General features: G+C 40.5%; 1 protein-coding gene across 9 annotated transcripts in view; it reads right to left on the minus strand.

Moving 5' to 3' along the window:
• ARHGEF28 (Rho guanine nucleotide exchange factor 28) overlaps nt 1-15713 on the minus strand; it is a 273307-nt gene that overhangs the window by 77175 nt on the left and 180419 nt on the right. For 5 of the 9 annotated variants that reach the window (XM_070517954.1, XM_070517955.1, XM_070517949.1 and 2 more), the window contains 6 exons: nt 13783-13990; nt 11258-11369; nt 8129-8206; nt 7484-7526; nt 3078-3201; nt 2598-2730 (listed from right to left, as the gene is read on the minus strand). In XM_070517954.1, coding sequence (XP_070374055.1) covers nt 2598-2730; nt 3078-3201; nt 7484-7526; nt 8129-8206; nt 11258-11369; nt 13783-13990 — 698 coding nt within the window. The remainder of the gene's footprint in view (nt 1-2597; nt 2731-3077; nt 3202-7483; nt 7527-8128; nt 8207-11257; nt 11370-13782; nt 13991-15713) is intronic. The other 4 variants (XM_070517951.1, XM_070517953.1, XM_070517952.1 and 1 more) reach the window with 1 other exon arrangement.

Here is a 15713-nt window from a genome sequence, read left to right on the forward strand (position 1 = left end):
AACCAGAAGGAGAGACATCCTTCAGTGCATGCAGGCTGATGAAAGTAGCATTCCTGTAGTCACTATAGTCAGGATAAATCAGAAGCGAAAATCGCCAGAGGGAGGGAAACTAGAACAATGGGCTCTCAGCAACCCAGAAGGTGCAGATGAGACTCTACCAGAATGCTGACAGGGAGAAAGGAAAGTGTGATCAAATAAGATCAGCTGGGGGACAAATGAGCAGAGGGGTCAAGGTGCCCAAGGTCTGAGCTGTGCCACCAGCACAGTAGGAAGCATGGCCTTCTGCATGTGGATTTTGAGGTCAGTTTTAGCCACGTTGGTCTGGAGACAATGCAATCTCTGGGTGATGATGCCCACAGATAGGGTCATTCTGAGCCAGTGTGGCTGGGATGGTCTTGGTTTATACCATAGTTCTTCTGCAATTCGCCAAAAGTGGCCACAAATTACACAGGCATCCAGCCTGTCTAGGCAACTGGAAATATGGAAGTAGAAAGTGAGGGATAAAGACATTAATCTAAGAAGATCAGGTCTAAATATACTATTTTAGAGCAAAAGATTGGATGACTATACTTAGAAACACTAAAGGAAAAAACAATCGCCCAGGAACTGAGTTTGGAGGGCGCTCAGAGGTCGGAAAAGGGTGACAATACATGCGGTGAAACAGAAGGGTGGGTGCACAGAAAGGAGAGCCTTTACCTAAATGAAGGGGCAACCATCACGAAGACAGATCTGTGAGTCTGAATAATGAGGAAAGACTTGCAGAGCTGACTAGGAAGTGACTCCAAGTTTCTGTGAAAAGCAGGACGCCTGCTAAGCAGTGACGACAGAGGCCAGAAGGTAGATGGCTAAGGAGGAAGCGGAAGGGATGGACATTAGAGCATCGAGTGGATGGCACCCAACCTGAGGAGTCTGTCTTAAAATGAGACGACAGACAGGTGGTGGATGCAGCTGGGGTACAACTGAAGGGATCCAGCCCCGGGAACAACCAATGAAGCACATGCCATCGCACATCTAAACCGACTGCTGACATGTAGGCGAGCCAGAAACAATCCATTGACGATACTGCAGCAGATTTCTAGACACTCAGCGAATTACATCACATCTGAACTGCTGATGCCTTTTCAGATCCCATAAAAGAAAGAAATCAAGTGTCGGAGAAAGCAAAGTTCACGCACGCAGTGGAGCTGGCGTCATTACAAACAGGCTCAACGGTGAGAAGGTGAAACCTGCCTTCAGTGCCTACGCAGGTTGCATTTCCATCAGATGCACAACCATGGCTGCAACATTTGAATTTTAACTTAATCCTTTTCCAGGCATTTGAAGAGGAACTTTACACATAACCTTGCCCTGCTCCTCTCTTCCCTTTGTGCTCCCATCCCATGTCCCAGATATTCCTTAATTCTGGCCACCAAATACATGATATGTATTTCACCCGCCTGGGCCTGAATTCTTTCGTGCTGAATTATTCTTTCACTCCACAAATATTTACTAAGCCTCTACTCTGCACAAGGCATTGTCTAGACACTGTGGACACAGCAGAGGATGAAATCAACAGACAAAAACCCAGACCTCGTAGAATTTATATTCTGGTGAAGGAGACAAGAAAACCAATACATAAAACATATAGCAAGTTAGATGAGGTTAAATGCTGGGGTTGGGGCAGGGGCTAGAAAAGGGAAAAATAACGAGCCAAGCATCAGATGGTCAGGAAAGGCCTGATTGAGAAGGTGTTACCCAAGCAGACCTGAAGGAGGGCCGGGGGCCATCCACGCGGGTGAGGGAGGAGTTGCCCGAAGAAGGGAAGGCCCTTCCGCAGGAGCCTGCCTGGCATGTTTCAAGAACTGCAAAGCTGCCAAAGTGACTGGAGCAGAGGGAGTGAGGGGGAGGGGAGAAGAGCAGAGGAGAGGATGAGGCGGGGAGCTCACAGGGCCCTGCAGCCATGGGCAAGGTCTGGCTTTCCTCAGGAGATGAGAGGAAGGATGCTGTCCCCACTGGAGGATGTGGAACGCACCTTGCCAAACTCACTCTGGCTGATGTCTTGAGAACAGATATTTTGTGAACTGTGCTTTTCGTGGTAAAAGTGCAAGGAAAACAGTTAGAAAGCTACTGAAATGGTGGCTTCAGCCCAGGGTGCGAGCTGTGGCAGGGGGAAGAAGTGGCTGGCTTTCCCATATACATTGAAGAAAGAGCCAAGAGGATTGCTGAAGGATTGGATGTAGGACGGAGAGAAAGAGAGGCGTAAAGAAATACTCCACCATCTTTGGCATGAGCATCTGGCTGGAACGATGGGGCTGCCATTAACTAGAGGGTCAGCTTGTCAGGGCACAGGAGGGGGAAGGCAGAGCTCCATGTTGGACATGTAACATTTGAGAAGCTGTTTAGATGCCCCAGCGGAGAGGTCAAGTAGGCAGAGGCATACCAGTCTTGTGGACAGAAGGTACTGCCCATCACATCACGGGCCATTGCCTGATAAGTTGTTAAATCACATGAGCAGCCCTACAACGAAAGTCTATGCAAACACGCCAGCAAGCACCCTTCTCTTGCACAGTCTGGGTGGGCAAAGCTCAAAGACAGCACACACCAGGCCGAGAACTTACTAGAACACTGGAATGACTCTTTCCCCAGGAGTGTTTTATCACAAACCAAACACTGCAGAACCCCAGAGAACGTTCCAGGAACAAACTGATGTCGACTCAGTTTCTCTTTGTCTTTGGCATCCTTGCTTTTCGTCTTCAATAGAGCAGCAGCAGCAGGAAATTGGGGGAAAATGAGAAAAAAGAAACACTGAGAGGCAACCTTCTTACAGGAGTCATGCAAACAGAATCTCTACGTTTTCTCTCAGAATCTAAGGACTGCACAGCAGGAGCACAGTCAGGCCCAACTGTAATATGACCAGCATGTAGCTGTCTTAGTATTTTTAATGACTTGGACGACACTCCATAAGAAATACAGAGGTTTTCAAACATACGTGTATAAAATCTCAGGTAAGTGATTTTAAAGGGAAAGTGGGAACTATACTGAGTGTTGAGAAACAGTCACATATGTTTTATTGACAAGAGGCGCAAAATCTCAATTACCTTAGATTTATTCCGAGGACTAGTCATCCTATTCATGAGGAAGCTGAAAGTTCGGCTCACTTTGTATTTTTCAGACTCCGATTTGGCAGGCATGATGTATTTATCCCATTCTTCTTCCTGAATTCTACAAAAAAGAATTTGTTATCACGGCTCATAGGACTTAAAGAGGGAGTAAAACACAGCAGATTCATACAAATGTGTGTGTATATATACACACACATATACATATATATTTTATACATATATTTTTACACATATATTTTTCAGGTTTTAATGGTTATTCTAAAGACAAAGATAGAAACTATTAAAAATGTGTCTTATAGATGGATAGGTGGACAGATGTATGATAAAGCAATTATCTCACAATGTTAGCAATTATAGAATCTAAGTAGTGGAAATAGGTATTCAGTATATAATTCTTTCAATTTTTCTGTATACTTTAAAATTTTGAATAAAATATTGCAGAAATCAAAGAAATCAGACATAATTTTACTCTGAAAACATTCATCTTCCTGTTTACTGTGTTATCAGAATTTTCTGAGGGCACAGAGAAGCCAAATAACACTATGAAACTGGCTTTTATTTATTTTGGGGACACAGAGATAATACTCAGCAGACACAATTTTCTTTGTCAATACACCTCGAGAAACAGCTGTCCGCCCTGTGGTTCAGTCTCTCTGCTCAATCAGGCTATTTGCAGTGAGATGCTCTAGGTCGTAAAGGAGAGAAGGTTGTGGATACTCCCCCAAATAATAGGCAAACTAGAGGTAACTGTACCCAATCTGTGAACATACTGAAATTTTCTTCTAATACCTGTCATCATTCTTTAGGAAAAAACAAGTCCCAGCTTTGGAAAGTTATATTTCCCGTGGAACTTTCTCTGATAGTCTTATATTTCTAATATTATTACAGAGAGAGAGAATATCAAAGATCAACCTAAGCATCATGTCAAACCAGATAACACTTCCGTAGACTCTTTTTAAAATGAACATTTCATAACCGAAGTCCCTCCCACCCCAGCTGCTCACTTGCCAGCATAGAGGCTCCCACATTTCTCTCTGGGAAATACTTTTCAAAGCAATCCTATTATTGATATGCACCAAAATATGTGTGGTTACATTTCACGAAAATGTTGAGTTCAATGACAGGATTCTAAGACTTCAGTTTTTCTCATCTGATCAATGACAGGCTTGGACTAAATTATTTCTAAGGCTCCTCTCACACTTAAATATAATATATACTTACCTGGTACATATTAAACAAAACTTTAAGTTGTTTAACCCCTATATTAGATAATTGAGAGTTCAAACCTATGAACGCACTTAAAAAACTAATAAATGGCTTCAGAGCTGCTGCTCAGTCCTGCAGATCTAAAGGCACAGTGAGGACGGTGTGAGTCCTCCTACTTGAACCCTGCACAGTAAGTGAAACTGGGTTTGCGACTTACAGAAGAGAGTTGAAAAAGTTAGAAAGGAAAGAGGTGGATAGAAGTGAACATACCCACCACTACTCAGAGTCACAAAAGGAAGTCCCCGACCCTCTTAATTCCTTCCACAGCCACCTCCTCAGTAACTGACTGGTCAACATATAAGTTTCCATACCACTTGTGTCTTAAGTATCCTAATTTGCAAAACTCCTGGCATAATATTCAACAGGCTCACTTTTGGAATGGGGGAAAAAACACATTTGAGAGCTTAGAAAGAATCCTCTCTGAAAGACCTTTTGTGACCCCACGAAATGCCATCCAGTGTCTGAGAGAAGAACAGTATGGTGAGGAGCCCTACATCTCAGAATTAAAGAACACTAAGGTCAATGTGGATTCTGAGGTCAAGAAGTCTTCTCCTCTACTTCCCAGCAGGAACATAACTAAACTCTCTCAAATAAAAGAAAATCAATTCCTGTCTACCCAACTCTACTCCCACCCGCTATGCTACAGAAGGCGATATCAAGAACAATGTTTCAGTTCTGATTTAAAACCTCTAAATGAACCCAAGTTACCGTGTATCCTCTATACTTCTACAAGATGACATAAAATCACACCACTTAATCTTTAACCTCAAATGTTGATAAGACCTGAAACATGACAAAGTAAAAAAACAAATACTGAAACAACAAATATTAAAAACTCAGAATAACCATCCAACCCTGTAGAGGTGTGAGTATCATCAACACGATCCACTGTCAGATTATGAGAATGGGTAACACTGTATAGCCTCTGGGCAAATGTGGAAGGCCGCTGATTCCATGTTTCAAATCTAATTTAACTACATGGCATTCATCTATCTAACAATTACATAATTTAGAGAAGAACTGAGAAGGGAAAAATCCTCAACTGATTTCACAACAGAATTTAAATACATTTTCAGTTTATAAGAATCTGGAAAAAATTAAACTCTTTTCAACATCCCAGAACACAAACGCCTAAGCTCTATTATTGATTTGACGACCAATGGAATCACCCACTAAAGTTTCACAAGCCTCATTCCTCAGAGACTGTCTGGGTATCACCTTTCCAACAGGTAAACAGATATTTAAAATATCTTAAGAGTATGGATCTTCAACATCTTAATCTTTAACTGATTATATCTACAACCTATTCGTTTTTTAAAGAACTGGGCATCTAAGTGTTAAAAAAAAGTTCCCACTATTCCAAATTGAAAATTGATACAATGAGATTTCTTGAACACTCAGATGCTCAATTTTTTTTAATAGAAGGTAATAGATGGAGTAAATTTAAGATAGATGGTAGCAATAAAATAAGTGGGCCATGCCATTTAATTTTTAAGAAGTTGGGATAGATGGAGTGTCCGCTCCTGCAGAAATGAGCCTCCAAGATCTGGAGTGAACCCCCTTTAACCTGGCTGCATTCTTTTCCAGAAGCTAAGAGATCAATATAAATAAGAGAATTCCAAAGTAGGCAGACCCTCAAGTACATATGTACAACATGACCAAAGCAGAGCATTAGGGTTGGCCAGGGATCTCACGGACATGTCCAACAAGACATCGGGAACACAGTGGGTGAGATGAAAGGTCTGCTGTACTAGACACACCAGGGAATATGACTGATAACGTCAGACACTTTCAGGATGTGGACCAAGACAGACTGAGAACAGAAAAAACCAGGAATGACAGAAAATGAGGAATAAGAAAGAGAGACACTCCCTATACATCTCATCCAAGCTAAAGACTTTTTTACGGTGGTATTTAACCAATGATGACATTGGCCTTTCCAGTTTTAAATCCCTCGCCTAATGCAAAATAAATATTTTTGATTTAAAAAAATGTTTAGAATCAGTCCATTACTTCTCCAATTGTTAAAAAGATGACAGAGAGAAGACTGCTAATTAAATGATGACCAGGATGATGAGCAAATTCCAGAAATAGTCGGTAAATTGCTTAAATGAAGTAATAAATGTAAAACAGTGCAAGGCACACCCAGTGATGGTACGTTATTGCTGCTTTTGCTTTCATCATTGTCATTGTCATGACGTCATCTTCATCATCCTATTCTTAAAGGGCATTCTTAGTCTTCCTCTGTTTTTATCATTGCAAAGTTTGCATTCTGGTCTCAAACAAATAAGAATGAACAAAAGGAGGTTTTTTCTTATTGATACTTTTATTCAAAGCAAAATAGTCCATCTTGATCCATATATTAAAAGGTTTCAGAGTTTCAGCATTAATATCACGAAAATTAAAACCATTTTCCTCTTTTTCACATGGTCTCTTAAAGCCAAGTGTTCATTCCATTTCTGACATTACCCCAGGGCTATTTCACAGTGTGACTTGTGAGCAGTTAAGTTAATCAAGAACAACAGAACTCAACAATCCTGCCCGCTCACTAGTCAGCCTCCCAAGCTTTACCCCAGTAAGTAAGCTAGGCTTAAAGCTTTCAAATATGCACTACCAGTCAGAAAACTAATAAAGCTTAAAATACTTTCGTCTTCATTTATTCTTTGTTCCAAACTTAACACTTCTAAGCAATGCTCCATAAAGACAGAGGGCAGAGACGTTTAGGCACATTCTATAACTGACCACCCAGGGGCTTGTTACCACGGCAAGTCTTCTTGTCTTGGCAGACAGACCCAGGGAGAACCTGCATCTTTCTAAACCAGGTGGTCCTCACACTGCCCCCTTCTTGGTCCTATACACTGGAGGTTTTTGGCTTTGAAAATAACCCCCCAAAAATGTTCTGACCCCAGTCCTGAGGCCTGCACATCTGGGGACAGAAAGGAGCAGCTGGCCAACCTATGCTGACAAAGATCACAGAGGGAGAAAGGATTCAGGCAAACTCATTGCATAGAAACCTTTCACGAAATACTGCACAGATATCAGAAACGATGTGATGTGCAAACATTTCTCAAGATGGATCAAACCATCCCTCAGGAAATTTGGAACAGTTAAAATACCTTTTTTCTCTTGGTGGCTCCGGAAAGCTGTAAGCTCTTTGCTCTACAAGACACAGAACAATAAAATGAAAACTAAGGCAGACAAACTAGCAGTCATGTGTTAGTCTGAAATGCACACACTCAACCATATTTTATCATTATACACACCCAGTTAGAAAATAATGTCATTTTACATAGGTAGGGCATTGCTCCGGATACCTTTGTCACTTTTCCTAGTTTGGACAGAATGGAGAGGAGGCCAACATGTGGCAACATTTAACAACTTCATAAACTAAGTTAGCATCATCAAGGGGCAGCAAACATTTTCAGAAGTGCAGAAAATTAGCTCTATCTTTTTGGATATTTCTCACCAGAGCTTCATTCCTTATTCGTAACACTAATTCCCCAACATACAGAATAAATAAATATCTTCACTGCTTTGTAGCAAAGCTCAAAAGAAAAGTTTGAAGCCCAGCAAAAGGAAGAGTCCATTTTAACACAGCTGCAATGCTTGTACAGAATCCCAGCAGCAGCCAGGTCAGAGATGTGGGTCGTGGCTCACAGGGAAGGGAAAACCACCTTCCCCACTGGACTCGTTGCGGGGAGAAGGGGCAGGCCCATGCAAGCAGCTTAGCACCATCTTGTTTCCGGAACTGGAGTACTTACTACAGAGATGGAGCAGAGACACTGACTTAGACAGTGAGAGAGACCGAAGGAGGGAACGGCCACTGTGGAGCGCACCATCTACAGAGCAGGGACAAAGCCTTTACCATTACAATCCGGAAGAGTGAAGAGGCAAAACCAGTTTGAAAAAGGGAGATGGGCCAGATAATAAGGAGGAAAACCAGTACATAAATATCCCCTGAAATGTGTAAATATCAATGTGGAAGTAATACTATCTTGTAAGTAATAGAAAATCTACTTTGAAGAATTTGAAGGCTTTATTTTATTGCCATTATTAAGGGTCCCTCAAAATAAATTGTGGGCAGAAATTATCATCCTTACTGTAAACAGGCTGAGGTGCCAAGAGAATAAGTCACATGTCCAAAATAATCAAGCTAATAAAGTCATAGCATCAGACTCAGGCAAGAGAACAAAGTTTAGTGGGATTCCATCCATCAGAGCACAATAACTTTCAACAGGACACTCACTTCACTCTTCAAATCTTACATGAAGAACACTTTTCTTCATCTTGGTGAGGTGACAGTGTTCCTTTCTATCTAAAGCCACAATGTACCAAAGGGAACAATAGGATTGGATTTTGTTTTATGGATATACAAGCATTAAATAATAAAGTGGCGCTACTGCAGTCATGGGTCAGGAGAAAAAAAAACTATGAGAGGCGATAGGAACCCTTTGGAAGTGACAAGGATGAGAGGATATCTCAAATAAGAATAAAAAAGGAAAGACCATCCTCTCTTTGCAGGTCTGTATTACAGCACCCAAATCATTGCAACCGTGCGGGATATCCACGGGAACCTCGTACATAGAGTGTGCAGCCTCAAATCAAATCGCCTGTTTGTAACTCTTACCTTCTGGAGATTGTCAAACTCCATTCAAATGGCCCTGTTTTTAAATATATGGTCTAAAGACAAGCTTTCATTCACAGAAAATCCAAAGGTTTCAGCTTTTTATTCTTTCTAATTCAAATGCAAAGATTTAAGGGTTGTATGCAAGGCAAAGATACCCTTCCTTATTGATTAAAGAATTCATAAAACATATCAATTTCCTCTCAGTTATCTGCTCAACAGTACAAGACTTCAGAACAGTCTAGCTTTAAAAATCAGAGCTACTACAGATACAAAGGCAAGGCCATCATTCTGCATACTGCACGGAAGACTTGAAAATGTTTTCCAAAGAGTAATGGTATAAAGTTAACTTGCCATCCAGGACTATTAGTACAAAGGTGTCAAGCTGCCAGGAGAAGGAATCCAGCCTAAACTAGGTTAGGGAGACCTGGAGGTCCTAGAAAGACTCATGGTATGGAAAAAAATCCAGGGCAAATTCATTCCAGCTTCTTTTCCTGTCCTCTCAAGGTAGCTGTATTTTCTCTTGCTCTCAGTCCTTATCTCCATCTCCCCATTCCAAACATTAAAACTGACATTTATCATCAGTCTTGCTTTCCCTTCTTCCAAAAAGACTTCCCGGGGCAGACCCTGTGGCATAGTGGTTAAGTTTGGCATGCTCTGCTTCGGTGGCCTGGGTTTGTGGGTTCGGATCCCAGGTGCAGACCCATACTACTCATCAGCCACACGGTGGGGGTGATCCACATATAAAGCGGAGGAAGACTGGCACAGGTGTGAGCTCAGGGTGAATCTCCTCAGCAAAAAAAAAAAAAAGAAGATGACTTCCCAAAAAGGAAAAAGGAAAATGAAAACCACACCTAGTGCACTTCTTTTGTATTGTATGTGTCCTGTCTACCATATTCATTCAACAAACATGTATGGGAGATGTTCAATAAGTCAGTCATTGTTTTCGGATGGCAGTTCCAAGCACAATTATGCTTTCAATATTGCCCCTTATAGCTTAAAAATCAAAGTAATGACAACAATGCAATAAAGAATAAGAAAAAAGGAGGAAAAAAAAGGAAGGAGTAGGGGGCCAGCCCAGTGACGCAGCAGTTGAGTTCGCACGTTCCACTTCAACGGCCTGGAATTCGCTGGTTCGGATCCCGGGTGCAGACCTATGCACCACTTGGCAAGCCATGCTGTGGCAGGCGTCCCACATATAAAGTAGAGGAAGATGGGCACAAGTGTTAGCTCAGGGCCAGTCTTCCTCAGCAAAAAAAGGAGGATTGGTGACAGATGTTAGCTCAGGGCTAATCTTGCTCAAAAAAAAAAAAAAAAAAGGAAGGAAGGAGTAAAATAAACTCTATTTTAAATATTCTACATTGGGAAATTGAGAATACTTAAGCACACCTCTTGCTTTCTGAGTTTTTTAAGACTCGAGGATAATAGACCAAGGCATTATCTAACACAGTGACAAAAAATTACAAGGCTATATATTACAGATTGGCACAAATACTTCCAAATACACCTTAAATGTAGTTATTACATAATATGTACAGAAAGTATGAAATAATTACACTTGAAAATAAAGTTGCAAATGGGGGAGGTGGCTGAGAGAGGCTACGAGGGCAGCTCCACGGTGGCTATAATTGTTCTATTTATTGATCCAAATTCACTTTTGAAAATTCATCAAGCTATCTGCTTATGATCTGCACCCCTTTCTGTAGGCATACTATATTTTAATTAAAATCTTACTGCATAAAAGTTATATTTCTGATTGCTTATACTGTCACAAAAAACACTGAGATATATTTACCCATGTTTCAAATATGTTCTGTTATTTCAACGCTCTAATGTCCTTTGCTAAATAAAAAAAGGAATAAAGTCTATTTTGCAATGCTTTGCCTCTGAGGAGTTAGATTATTTCAGCAATTTACATATAGGGCAAAAGTAATTTTTATAATTTACTTAAAGAAAATCCTCTAAAACTCTCACAATAAGGAACCCAGAATAAATTCAAGTTTATGCTAATTCTTGAGGAAAACATTTTATTTAAAGAATAAAGCAACAGAGTTGTGTACATAATTTTACCAAAATCAAATCTATAACTTGACTGATATCCAACGAGAAAAAGATTTTGCTAAGCTTAGAAAAATCAGTTATGAAAATAGAGTTGACAAGTTTTGCCTGCTGCTCTTGCATATTTTATGTTCTACCTGAAAATGGGCTCTGGAACAGATGCTCTGGAACAGAACACATTCAAAGCCAGACGGTAAATAAAGCTCACCTTCACTTGAACTGCACACTGCAAAGTCACGCACCATCCGAGTTTTTCCTAAAGAAATTTTGGGTGATGAGCAGGAATAAGACCGTGAACGGATTCCAGAAAGCAAGGACTCCTAAAAGAGATCATAACAAAAATTTTTTTTTTAATTCTACAGAAGACCTGAAATTAGCATCTCTCTAAAAAGATTCAACCTGAATGTTTCTGATGCAATCTTATTATTTGTTTCTCTTTGCCTGTTACGACTTCTAAAATTGTATTGTCTTTTTAAAGTTTTAGTAAACTTGAGCTCTTGGGAATATTTCCTTTATATACTTTAGGATGCAATTATGACATTCTAATCAAGTTGGTGAAAAGTGAAAAATTAAGTTAAATGACTTTTTCTATATATATTCAACAACAAGTTTGACCTTTTTTTTCGCCTGAGTTTTTAGTTATTTTCATTATTTTATACTGTAGCATTCAAGCAAAATTTTCTATTAACTGATATATCTATATTTAATGATTATCAGAAGGTAGAGGAACAGCATCTTACAATTATAAGAGTTTTTAAAACTTCCAGCTGGTTAAGTTTACAATGTCAGCTCCAGCCTCTAGGGGAGAAAGCATGAGGCCAGTGTACCTTCCCGGGCTGTGCTCATCTCTCCACAGATTCCCATCCAGCACTTCCTGGGATGATGTCTGAATATCACTGATTCATATATCTTTAATGTTATTCCTTTTAAATGACTTCCATTTTTGTTTCTGTTTTTCCAAGTATATACTATTTCTATTATATTAGCAACAAATGTGAAAATGCAAGATGGCAAGATAATTAAAATATGGTTTTGTTACATGTTCTAAAAATTTTAAAGAAATATGCAATACAACCATCAAAGCCATTTATGGTACCCGACTCCCATCCAAAAGGGGCCTAGTGGGCTTAGGATTGGTCCTACCCATCCATTTTTTAAGGTATTACTTAAGGTTAGGTTTAAAATAATGTAATGTAAAATTTGTTACTAAAATTAAGCCATCAGCAACTGTCCTTCATAAGCACTGGTCTCTTCTGTTCTCCCTAGGTGAAAACACATGGTTTCCCTCAGTTCTTCAGTTTAGTTGAAGGGCCTGGAGGAAAGTTGAAAATGGAAGCTGACCCTCCCTCGATGGGCCTCGGGCTGTGGCTCCCTGACTGTCTTATGAGTGAGGACCCACCGGGCCGGGGTGTCAGGAGGCCGGCCCAAGCTGTCCCACACCCCCAGTAGTGAGCTGGCCACAAGGGCCCTAGTCAAACGTCATCCTCTGCGTTTAAGTCATGCATGGTAATTACATTTCATAACATTGGGACTGTGACAATTATCCAGAGGTCTCTGGCAAAAAGTTACACAGGGTAATTACAGAGGCAAGGCAGGAGGTTTCATAGGACAGTCTTCTTAAAAGTGAACACAGTGGAACCGTTTCACAAAGACTGAATTACTTTTCATTCCAAGTAGTGAGGAGTTTCTCAAAGTCCATTCAAAATGCAAAACCAAGAAGTATTTACATTAACAAATGGACTCATTTCTTATTATCCAGAAATATTACATGACCTTCAGGCTCAAAGAACTATGACAGCTCTACAGGCCTCAGAGCTGAAGGAGAGGATTCAGGATCTGGGCTGAGAAGACCTGGGCTGGAGAGCCGAATCGATCACCAAGCTTGGGCAGCCTGGACAAGACAGCTAAGCTCTTCAGAACCTCACCTGTGCAAAACTTAGAATGAAAGTACTGCTTCCATCCCAGGTGAGTCAGGAGAAAATTATGTGTTTTGTATATTGTAGAGCACGCTACACAAAGAACACATTATCATAACCACGCGTCCATAGTAAGGGAAGTTTGGGCAGAGCACACATGGTTTTACAGCAGTAAACTCAATTTAAAAAGAAAACAAGTGGACAGCATAGAAATCGAAAAGGAAGAAAACATATGTCCAAATACAAGAGGGCTCTCTGTGCAAGATTGGAAGAATTTATTTAATCTTTTAAAAAACAACCACAATAAAATGAAACTCCAATGAGAAAAAAGCTGTCGCCTATGGAAAAAGTGATAAAGTTCATGGGGTTCCAGATTAGTTCATGCAGCCAGGAATGCTCAAGTATCACCCTTGCCTTAGTAACATTATTCATCTCATCACCCAGGCCAAGGAAAGATTTATGTGAGAAAACAAGTTTGATCATTTAGCCCACTGAACATTGCCGGTTTCTCTCTCTTTAAGGAATGATCGCAGAAATCACTGTATGCGGTGGTAAAATTTTCCAAGGATGTGAAAGATTATATGTACTGGTGATGAATTAATGAAACACCAATCAGCCGTTGTAAGTGAGGACTATACAAATTAAACAGAGTGGGAGAAGTTAAAAACACAGACTCAATCAGCTCATGAGTCTCCGAAAATAAAAAAAAGTAGTTTGCACATGTGAATAAAACATCATTTGTCTTTCAGATAGACATGGATTTAGACAACATATTCTCCATGCTTACAATAAACCAAATTAATACCAATCAGAATACCTTCAATTGCAGGTTACTTGATAAAGAAAGTGACTCGGTCCTGGAGATGTTGAAATCTTGTTCAGGGGTGGTCTCAAAAGAGTCCAGTTCATCCCCACTAGGAAGCCCAGTCCGCGAGGAACTCTGAGACCCCGGAGCGTAACACACGCGGGACTGCTCAGACGGCCCCTCCCCTTCACTGTCAGCATCCAGGGCATCGAGGCTAGAGCTGGAACACAAGTAAGTAAATAAGCAGACCATCAAGGAAGCAGACAGACAGACTGACGGAGTCATTGGTTTCTATTTCTCTGAATTCAAATGCTCTCATTGGTGTGAGGTGCAAAGCGTACTCATTTAATTGCTAACAAAGTTTATATTTAAGTAGTTTTTACTTTTTTCTTCCTCCATATCTCCTCTTTTTAAACAAAATTTTATATTTTCCCAAATGTACATTTCTACCTAGCAAAAGCCATTTCAGGCATTCTAAGAAACAAAAACTGATCCAAGGTAGTACAATCCTCACTATTTGCTTTGTAAATATAATTATCATAAGCCCCAAATAGTCACTCTGCGGATGAAACAGAGCCCCTGGGCTGTGGGGTGGGGTGGGGGCGGGGTCTGCCGTGAAGAGATGCAGTGTGGCATTCTCAAAGCTCAGGTCAGAAACACACGCGAGGACAGACAGCAAAGGTCTCACCCCAGAGCTGGTGTCAAGACTCAGGTCAGACACGAGTCAGGCGAGGTCCCAAACGTGTCACATTCGATTATCATTTTCAGAGATTTTTAGAAATGATTCCCATGAGAATCCACCTCAGAAACAGGCAGAGATTCTGCTTAACTGTTGCTTTTCTTCCCTCATTTAACTTTGATAACCATGAAATCAAAAGGAAAGAATTTGACCGTCCACATTCCTGGCTCACTCCATAACACTTACATTTTAAACCACTCAAACTTTGAGGCCAACATCTTTCAGAGGCATGTTAATGTACGATGCATTTTTAAATATATTTTTCTTTGGTTGTTGCAGTTCTGGAGTTAAAATTTTAATAACAACACATGGAAACCATCTTGATTATGAAATATAAACAACCAGAAAATGAAACTTTGAATTGACCCATTTGGGTTATTTTTATTAATAAACCACAGGCTATTTAGTGGACACTGAATACCAACTTAATAAATGATGACACTAGGTAGAGAGGTTGTACTATACGTGTCTCTAATCTGAACACTTAGCTTGGTCTCGAGTCCCTGAATTATTTCACGGGCCTTCCTGGGCCCTAGTACACCCAGCAGTAAGTAAAGGCCACGACTGGCACCCCTGCAGATTTCCAAAGTGGGGTTCTCTCCTTCAAGAACTCACTGAGGGCCTTCACCTTGTCGTTGAGAAGGAGGGACAAATTGGAGGTGGACTTGACCTTAATTCAACACTCAAATATGTTGGCGTCCATAAAATTATTTCTCATAAAAAACTAAAACTTAGTGTTAAGAAAACCTTTCCGGTAAAGGTTGGTGCATTGACCGTTATAGTCACGTAATGACAGATATCTTAAGGGGCCACGTAGTTTCCTTAATTCAATGACAATCTGAGAGTAGACACAGACCTTGGGGGTAGGGGTCAAACGTGTGTGGATGCCTCGTGCCTCTGCATTGGCCACAACTTGTGATCTCTGAACCAACGTCACTTAGTTCAAACGGTTGACCGCCTGCAATAATATCCTATTTTAACACAAGCCTTTCCAGTCACATTCAGCTTTTCTCCATCACTGTGGATACACTCTAGATGGATCAGTGAGCATTATCCTATTTAGCACACTATACTTCAAAACATTTCTTTTTCTATTAATTCAAATTGGGCTACTATTTTTCTTTGTTAAGCTATTAACCCTAAGATATTTGGTATCATAGACATTATTCTTCAGGATTACCTCTAGGTTCTCATTTTACAATAT

The sequence above is a fragment of the Equus asinus genome, chromosome 9, assembly GCF_041296235.1.
Source record: "Equus asinus isolate D_3611 breed Donkey chromosome 9, EquAss-T2T_v2, whole genome shotgun sequence".
In the NCBI taxonomy this organism is placed as follows: Eukaryota; Metazoa; Chordata; class Mammalia; order Perissodactyla; family Equidae; genus Equus; species Equus asinus.